The sequence below is a fragment of the Pyrus communis genome, chromosome 8 (assembly GCF_041283825.1).
Source record: "Pyrus communis isolate YQ-2024b chromosome 8, ASM4128382v1, whole genome shotgun sequence".
Classification (NCBI taxonomy): Eukaryota; Viridiplantae; Streptophyta; class Magnoliopsida; order Rosales; family Rosaceae; genus Pyrus; species Pyrus communis.
This window is the reverse complement of record NC_142572.1, coordinates 13,643,431-13,653,006: the sequence shown is the minus strand read 5'-3', so window position 1 is coordinate 13,653,006 and position 9,576 is coordinate 13,643,431. Positions and strand designations below refer to the sequence as shown.

At 37.2% G+C, this 9,576-nt stretch overlaps 1 protein-coding gene across 1 annotated transcript; it reads right to left on the bottom strand.

Annotated features, from left to right (window-relative positions):
- Positions 1 to 1,331: 1,331 nt before the first annotated feature.
- Positions 1,332 to 4,171, bottom strand: LOC137718715 (putative indole-3-pyruvate monooxygenase YUCCA4). Its single transcript, XM_068458257.2, has 4 exons — positions 2,959 to 4,171; positions 2,556 to 2,804; positions 2,349 to 2,471; positions 1,332 to 1,810 (listed from the first exon to the last, which is right to left on the bottom strand). Exons 1-4 carry the CDS (start codon positions 3,598 to 3,600, stop codon positions 1,592 to 1,594), a joined length of 1,233 nt encoding a protein of 410 aa, XP_068314358.2. The 5' UTR covers positions 3,601 to 4,171; the 3' UTR covers positions 1,332 to 1,591.
- Between the last annotated feature and the right edge of the window lie 5,405 nt (positions 4,172 to 9,576).

Below are 9,576 nucleotides of genomic sequence, written 5' to 3'. Positions count from 1 at the left end.
TTTTTAGCTTCTCATTCACTCCTCTTTATTCATGACTATTAGATTAAATAAATCAAACAGAAACAACAAATAAGATTAAACAAGAGTGTGTGTGTGTGTGAGACAAAAAAAAAAAAAAACAGCTAAGAAAGTATGTGCGTGTGTGTGTGTATCATTTTCCTTCATTAACATAAAATGTACCTACTTCTAATTAAACAACTACAATATAGTTAACCAAACAATAAACATTCAAATATAACAGACAAGTAGCATATAACTTGTATGTTAGTAGAAATTTAAAACTCAAAGATGCATAGACTAGTAACATAACTTGTATGTTAATAGAAATTTAGAACTCAAAAGTCCATGACAAATGATACTCCATTAGAAATTCTATGTGTTTTTAATAGAATTAAAAATGTAATTTCTAATGAGCTGAATGTTTGAGTTTTTTTTGGTGAACTAGAAATGCATTACCAGAGCAAACGCCTATAGACGCTCATTCCACATTCTTGTGTTTATGTATACTGTGTACATCAACTTTATTAAATGTTTCTGTTGTAGACAGTTAAATTCAGAGAAACACTAGAGTGATAGAAGAGTTGCAAATCTTGTTTAAAGTGGTAGATGCAAACGTTAAAAAATAAATCCAAAATATTCTAGCCCATAATAGAATAATGCTTTGATTATTCAAGGATGAGTAAAAATTCCTACTCAAAATTCTTTATATTCGAATCTAGAATTTTGTGCTTATGATCAGAACTATTATATTATGAATCACTCTGTAAAGATCATCTCAGCGAAAAATAAATTAAAACTAAAGTTGTTTAATCAATCTATTGCAACAAGTAAGAATTGGTGATTTAAGTTAGATTACACTTAAACTTTGCTTCGCTTCCATCGTTTTAAACCTTTGAGTTGCATGAATATTGAGCCCCTTTATTCAGTTTCATATTGTTTCCCTTCATGTTTCAGCCTTGTTTGATCCTTGATTCAAATATATTTGTTTCATTTCATTGTTTAAAATATAAGTAGCATTTCAACTTATAATAAATTCAGACCTTCTGAATCATTTTCTTAGTGAAGGCGTTAGGACCTTAAATTTCCATGCAGAAATAACAATTTCATACTATATTTTGTTGGCCCGGAAAGTAGTAATCCAACCTTTTTTCTTGGTTAAACTTGGCAATCATCAAGTTAAAATAATGATTGGCCTGCATTCATTTAAGATGAGAATCACTTGAACGATGAAAATTCCATGCAGAAGTAAAACGTAACCATAACTGTTTGGAAGATGAGAATTTACTTGAATAATGAAAATTTGCGTATAATTAATTGAAACTTCTCATGAATAACGGAGATAGAAATACATTCTATTTCTGAAATTGTTTGTACAAACTACAAAGCTAAGGAACATACACGAGACGGAAACGAAGTCAAAGCCCCCAGCAAAATTGTTACATATACAAACCCAAAAGAGAAAAAATTGAAGTGCAAAGCATTGCTAAGGTGAAATTAAAATCATTATCCCCTGTAAATACATTAACTTAGAGAACGATATAACAACTCTCCTAATTTATTTTTTTTTTTATACAATTCAAATTTGTGGAGATTATTTCAGTAGGATAACATGGGAATTACAGTAATTATTCCTGCAATCTTTGTTTGTCTTCCAAAGCTGAGTAATATCCTTGGCTATCGCAACAGCATCAGAAGCCGTTCCAAGAAGCCCTCTTCTTGTGAAGCCAACTGTGTAGAGACCATCACTTCCTTTCCAGCAGTTGGGAAAGGATGTTTTTGGCATCCCATCTTTGGTGAAAAAGTCACAACCCTAATATACCAAAAAATCAAATAAAAATGTAAATATATTTGCTGAATAGTAACCATCATACATGAAACCCCACAAGGTATTTAGCTTGCATATGTACAAAATATAATATGAAATGAAATATAGATGGAGAAGAGAAGAGATTATGAAGTGTCACTGAAACTTGAGTCATTACTTCTCGTAGTGTAACGAGTGTATACATCCAGTGACACTAATGTAGAGATTATGCCATGTCACTAAATATATACACCCGTGTATTACTACTTCTATTCCTCATAGCGTAACTAGTATATACATCCTACGACACTTTGGAATTTCTCGTGGAAGAGTCCAAACAAAAAGACCAAGTATTCTTTTGGGGGTTAGAAGCAAGAAAACTCTCAAATTGTTTTATTCTTTTTTGCATGGAGAAAAGAAGGGGTTTGTAGGTATGTGGAACTATGTGGCCTATAGTTAGTGAATGTATCCAAGAGAGAGTGACAGGTGAATGCATAATAAGTTACAAGTAAAAACTAAAAAAGAGCAAGCTGGTGAGGGTTACCTTGAGCCAAGTAGGCACATTGCTTTTGTACCCAGTTGCTAAGATTATAGAATCAAACTCCTTCTCCTGTCCATTCATAAATCTTGCTCCATTTCTTGTTATCTCCTTCACCCCTTCCATCACCTGCAAAACAAAAACTAACAATTTAGCCAAAACCCTAATTCAAAAATTAAAAAAATTAAAAAAAAAGGGTAAGTTTCTAAGTACCTTTATTTTGTCAGATTTAATTTGTGACAATGCTCCAACATCAAGAACTGGGGTTTTACCAGTGACATTCTTGAGCTCAATTGGGCCAGTTTTAGGCCTCTTAAGCCCTAATTGGTCTGTGTTGCCTAGGATGAAACTGGCCACTAGCAATACGACACTGTCCACAAGCTTCAAAGGCAGCCATTTAAGAAGTGCCATAGCGATCCCAAATGTTGAGAACCCAAACATCTCTCTTGGCAAAACATGAACCTGTAAAACCAAAAACCCTTAATTTAATCACATAGATTAACAAAACCCAGAAACCAAAATTTGAAAATAATCAAGATTATATATAATATTATATGTGTATAGAGAGAGAGAGAGGAGAGAGAGAGAGAGAGAGGAGAGAGAGAGAGAGGCTTACAGTGTTTCTAACAACCATATGAGGGATGGCATTGTATCTACAGAGGTCAAGGCTGACTTCCATGCCAGAATTTCCACATCCAACAACCAAAACCCTTTGGCTTTTGAAATCAGAGCCAGACTTGTACAGGCTGGTGTGAAGAACAGGGCCTTGAAACTTATCCATCCCAACAATCTCCGGTACAACCGGCTCAGCATTCTCTCCTGTGGCAACAATCAGCCACTTGGAAATGTACTCATAATCCTGAGTCTTCACTCTCCAAAACCCAGAAACGGGATTGAATTCTGCGGTCTGGACGGCCTGGTTGAACTTTGGTTTGATTGAGAAGTGGGAGGCGTAGGACTCCATGTATGAAATGAACTGGGATTTTGTAGGGTACCTTGGGAAATCTTCAGGGAACCCCATGAGAGGAAGCTCGCAGAATTGCTTGGGGAGGTGGAGTTTGAGACGGTCGTAAGTTTTCTGCTGCCATAGAGAAGCTATGCAGTCGGATTTCTCGAGAATCAGAGAAGGGACGCCATTGTTAGAGAGGCAAGCTGCTGCTGCGAGACCAGATGGTCCTGCGCCTACAATGATAGGGCCTTGAAGAATCCCGGAATTGGATTCTTGGTTTTCTTGTTGGGGCTTTTTGGACGAACCCATGTCGGAAAATCCCAAGAAAGTTGAAAGAAAGTGTAAGATTTAGACAGGGGAAGCGAATGAGGGCGAGAGAGAGAGAGAGAGAGAAACCTTTGAGGGTTTCTTTTTACTTGCTCTGTTTCTAATGGAACTGTTAAGGGTGGTGTTTCTTTCACTCTGTTTTCCTGAGGAAAATCATGGTGAGGTGGGAATGAATTTAAAGAGGGTGGTGGGGGAGGGAAAGATTTGTGCTTTTAGGCAAGTGGGAAGAAGGGTTTGGAGATTTTAGAGAGAAGATTCAACACAAAGCGTATCAGGAGCGTGGGGTTTCTGAGCGACTGATGAGGAACTTTAATGCATAGAAAACAGAATAGGAAATGCAGAAAAAAAAAAAAAACAAGGGTTATAATTAGAAGTGAGAGAGAGAGAGAGAGAGAGAGAGAGACAGAGAGGAGGAGGAGTGGGGTTGTGTAATGGAGGCGTGAAGGTTAAGGAAAGGATTTGGTTTTCTCCAGCTCAAGGCCCTTTCTTCCTTCTCAGTTTTCTTCTGTGTGCAGAGAGGAGTTTTTTGGGAGGGTAAAGTGGTAGTAGGAGTAGGCAATCGTGTAAAGAGGGAAGATATTTATACATTTATGTGGGATTTTAATTTTTTAGGTCGAAATTTTGGGGAGGAATGCCATGTTCCACTCGCACTTTACAACATTGGTTTTCTACACAAATTTTGTTTAGAAATAATATCAAAGAGATTAAATTTTGTAAACTAAATAACATGATAATTGATTATTGGAATTGGATTATTAGTTAAATGGTTAATTAACGTGCTTATTTTTTTATACACATAATTTAGTTTACAAATTTAGCCTATCTAGCATTATTTTTTTGTTTAGGCCAGCAGATTGAAACATACCCGGTTGAGAATTATAAATGGGTAATGTTAGAGAGATTAAATTTGCAGACTGAACTTTGTAAACTAAATGATGTGGAAGTTAATGATTGGATTATTACTTAAGTATTGATTAACGTGTTTATTTTTTATTCATGATACATCATTTAAATTATGCAACTATTTAAATTGATATATTGTGTCTTAATGCAAGTGAATGATGTATATGGATTTGCTAGCGTTTGCTACCCCTGGAGGTTGTGGGATTTGTCAATAGACACTAGTAAATTTTGCACTTCTTAACTTTATTATTATAAACCTAACACGGGTTGAATAATAAAAACCGCAGAAAACCCATACAAGATTTGACCTCCTTTTGTTTTTTTTTTTTTTTTTTTTTTTTAAGAAAAGAGAATTAGAAAACTGATAAAGAAAGTTTCAATGAAGGACTCGCCGGAGGCGCGTGGCGTGAATCCCCAAAGTAGTTGGCCGAATGGGGCACGTGAGATGCTGCTACGTGGATGCCAAGTCGGCAGGGGAGTGGTTTTGTTGCACCGAAGGAAGCAGCGGTAATTGTTGCTTCCGTCGACAGCCCTCCGAGCGAGTAGTACTGCCTCTCTTTCGTCACGTGGTGTAGTTCTTGCCGTCCTCTGCCGGGAAAATAACAACTCGAAAATGATACTTCAACATTTGATGTGGATTGCATTTTAGTATTTAATTTAAGTATCACTTTGGTCCCATGTTGCGATTTGAGATACAGACAGTTCAGTGATGATCTTAAACCAAGTACATAGTAGTCACATGCCTTCAGTTATTTGACTAGGTTGAAATTAGAGGTGGCAAACAGTTGAGTTTGGCTGGCTTGAGTTACTTAAACCTAACCTGTTAAGTTTGTGGGTGAAAATGATTGGGCTCAAATGCCCATTATTTTTAACGAGTAAACTGTTTTACCCATTAAAATTATTTATTAATGTAATCCTCAGATCGAACACTTCATAATTGCCCTCTTCTACCTCCTCCCACAACCCACAAACTCCACATCTCCCTAAAATTCGTCCACTCCCACTCCACCCTCTTCGCCATCGTCATCTACGCCATCCACATCCTCATCTCTCACTTCCTCGACAGGATCCAGCTCCTCTTCCTCCCCTCCTGACACCTCCATCTCCCAGGTTCCGCCTCCCACCCCGACCGCGTTGGTGCCTCCCTCGCCCCTTGCATCGCCAAGCTCCAAGTGCCCAAAAAAGAATGCCCCGACACCAAGCTCCTCTTTTTTTTTGGCTTTGAGCTCGATGCCCTAGGCTCGGACATCTCTAAAAAGCTTATGAATTCGTGTCGGAAGGTGCTCAGGTCGTCATGGTTTTAGTTGCCGCCCACCTCAGCTTCACAATCGGCACCGAAAACGGCTTATTCTCCTTCCTCAAGTAGTGCTCCAGAAAGTCGGAGTTCTAGGGTTGACCGTGGTCACTCTTCAGTCTTCATCATCAAAATGCTAAATTTAAAGATTACCCAATTGATTAATTGTAAAAGTGAATGGGATTAGTACCTAAAATCAAATAAAATCGAGGGAAGTGAGAGGACAAGTCAGAGTGAGTCGGCGGATTAAGAGGGAACCTAATCTAGAGTTGTTTGATACCCATTTCATTCTCCGTTTTAGTTTAAAAAAAATTGAAAATTGAAAACTGAAAATCAAAATCAAAATTTGTCTTTGAGTTTTCATTTTTTTTTTTTTTTAAAACTAAAAACTAAAAATGAAATGGCAATTAAATGACCCTAGAATAGTCAGAAATCACAAGACATGGAAGTTCTTTTGGGTTGAACTAGGTGTGTTTGGAGCTTCATGGCTAGAGGGATTGCTACATTTTAAAAGAGACGGACATCAAATTATGCAGTGGCTCTGATATGTATTTCGCATGGTTGCAATCACTACCGCTTTGGATCTTTGAAGATCCGGTCTCCATCGCTTTGGATCTTTGAAGATTCGGTCTCCACTGCTTAGATTTGGTCACCACAGCCTTGGATCTTTGAAGATCTATGAGGAGCTTTCCGCAGAACAGGATAATACATAGGCACTGATTGGTGAGTATTTTATGTAATCATTTCCTGATTTGAGCGAATAAAAAAATGTTAGTGTGTTTCTTATTATTTAAGAAAAACTGACGAAAAGTTAAAAAAAATTTATCTTTTAATAAAAGGCTCTCTTTAAAGGTATAATGAATATTATCAGAGAAATGTATAAATGTGGTTTTTCATTAAAAGTGAACAGTTAAAAGTGAACAGTAACGGAAGTGTTTTGTTAAATTTTCCTATTTTTTAAAGCCCAAAAAAAATTAATGACATGTTCATTATTTTTAAACAAATAAAACATGAGTTAATTATGAGTTAATGTATCAATAGGTAAAATCAAAAGATAAGTATTCACTAGTACGTACACAAATATTCTCATTGCATAATAATAAGAGAATAACAAGCCTCCCACGATGAGAGATGGAACAAGTAGTGACAAAAAAAAAAGGATTTTTCGGATCTTAACATTCATTGTATTATTAATATGGCATAGAGTTTCTTTTTCTTTTCTCTCTGTTTTGTTTATTGGGTATTGGACTTTAAGAAAGTGTCACTATAAGTGACACAAGGATTTTTTTCTCTTTTAAGAAAAATTTATTCAATGAGAGAAATTACGAGTACAATTAAAGAGTAAAGCATTTTTAGAACTAGTAGGTAAAGACCTATCCCAAATATTAGTATTTTGAATGGAGTGCCCAACACTACAAATGACATCAATAAGAAAATTTGCCTCTCGAAAGATATGAGCCCAAGTTATAGAAGAAAAATATCATTCAAGCCATCTGATGTCCTCAATAATAGTCTTCAAGCGCCAATGTGTTATGCGCTTGTTCAAAACATGATCAATAATAAGCTTGGGGTCACCTTCTACATAGACATCTTTAAAACCTTTAATTTTTGTGGCGACCGACCGATTAAATTTTTAAGGCTCAATGTCACTGTCTAACAGTTTCCTTAAAAAAAACATGTTAAGTGATGAATTTTTCATAAGTTGTCTAATCTTATTGTGTATACATGTAAAAAAAAATAGGGCAAATGACAAAAAACTACCTTAACTATTGGTGTCACAACACTTTCATACCTCATCTTTTAAGATTGACAATGTTATACCTTATCTTACGAATTTGTGCCAATGTCAGACCTCCGTCAGTTTTTCTGTTAATTTCTCTGTTAAATGCTGACGTGGCCAAAGATATGACACACTTACTAATCCAACTAGATTAAAAAATAATACAATATATTTTTAATAATTAAATATTCAAAAATTTAAAAACTAAAAAAAAAAAAATATAAAATGACCTAAGGGATTCGGCCTTCCCTTTCATCCACCTGCACCAACCCTTTTTCTTCTTTTTTTCGATAGCCACCAAACCCTTCCCCATCCCCCCAACCTTCCTCCACCACCCTCTCTCTCTTCTTTCTCTCCTCTCTCTAGGATGCGGTCTCCCTCCTCCGTCCCTTTCCCCACTCACACTCGTCCCGTCCCCTACCTTTGTCCCTCTTTCTATTTCAGAACCCCCTCCCTTCTTCGATCCAAACCCTAACCCTAATTCCCCAATTTCAAACAGAAAACCCCAATCCCCCTAAACCTTAACCCTAAATTTCAAATCTCCATGCCAATTTTAAACAGAAAACCTCAATTCTAGGTCCTCTTCTTGGGGCAATTTCAAATCTCCATAGTTGAGGCAATGCTGCAAACAGACTTGCAGCTATTGCAGGTCATCTTCTTGGGGCTCTCCTTGGCACCGTAGGCGGGGGATTCATCGCCTCCATTAGAAGAAGCACCGGTGGCCTTGCTGTTGTGATCCCACTTTGAGGGGTTTGTTGAGCGCGGAATGAATGTAATTGATCAAACCCCATGCCTTGAGGAAATTAAAAACCCTCTGAACGGAGCCTATGTTGCCAACTATATACTTGCGGGCCTCCATGAAGGTGAGCTTCCAAGAAGGGTTGACGGCCCTAGATTCGGCGACGATGGTGTTGCGGTAGTACTTGTAGAGGCTAGGGTTTTTCGAAGGGGATCGAGAATCAAAGAACTCGGGGAGGAATCGGACCTCGTAGTGGTGGATGTGGTCCAGTGAGAACCAGCTGGAATAGCTGAGGACGTGGATGACGTCGGCGTCAGAGGTGGGCTGCGGTTGAGGATGGCGGGGAGCGGTGGTGGTCAGAGTCTTGGGATTGGCGGGGACTGGAAGAGGAGTGGGTGGGGGTTTGGATGGGGTGTCGGAGGAGGAAAGGTCTTGGGCCTCTGTTTGGGTCGAAGATCTTCGAAGGGACAAAGGTAGGGGATGGGAAAAGGTGGGGGATGGGAAAAGGTGGGGGATGGGGGTGGGTCCCACATTTTCTTAATAATTTTTAAAAAATGATTTTCTATATTTATTAGTTTTTTTGTTGAAATATATTTATTAGTATTTAATTAATTTTTTAATTTAGTTGGGTAAGGATGTGGTTCCCACACCTGCTAGCTCGTAATTTAACGGTCAAACTTAACAGAAAACTGACGGAGGTCTGACATTGACACAAATTCGTAAGACGAGGTATGACATTGTCAATTTTAAAAGATGGGGTATGAAAATATCATAACACCAATAATTGAGGTAGTTTTTTTTATAATTTATCTAATATAATAAACTCACACATCAAAACATAATTTAAGATAAAAAAAAATTACAGATATTGTTTTTTTTAAGTCATTGTTGACCAATGACTTGAAATTTCCGACGCTCCCAACTACAAACTCTGGCACTGGCATCGGTGACATGTGGGTGCAATGGGGACAAAAAGTGTAAGCGTTAATATGCTTAATTATAAGTGTATTTGACCACAATTTGTGATTTTCCTTAAAGTTGGTATTTTTCCTTCAAACATTGTGAAAATTGGTATTCAATCTCATTTTGTCTTGATACATATTTTTCTATGATTGTTAATAGATATATTGAATAATGTCAAGATTTCAGAGTTGGACCAACGGTACATCACTAATCTCACCGATATTAATTGTCATAACCTAACTAATTAACTGCACAACTCAACAATTGTTGGATGTTATC

Coding starts and splice junctions, on each gene's coding strand:
- LOC137718715 (XM_068458257.2), bottom strand. CDS start 3,600: ATGGGTTCGTCCAAAAAGCCCCAACAAGAAAACCAAGAATCCAATTCC. Junction 2,805..2,958: donor ATATGGTTGTTAGAAACACT/GTAAGCCTCTCT, acceptor TTGGTTTTACAG/GTTCATGTTTTGCCAAGAGA. Junction 1,811..2,348: donor ATGTGCCTACTTGGCTCAAG/GTAACCCTCACC, acceptor TTGGTATATTAG/GGTTGTGACTTTTTCACCAA.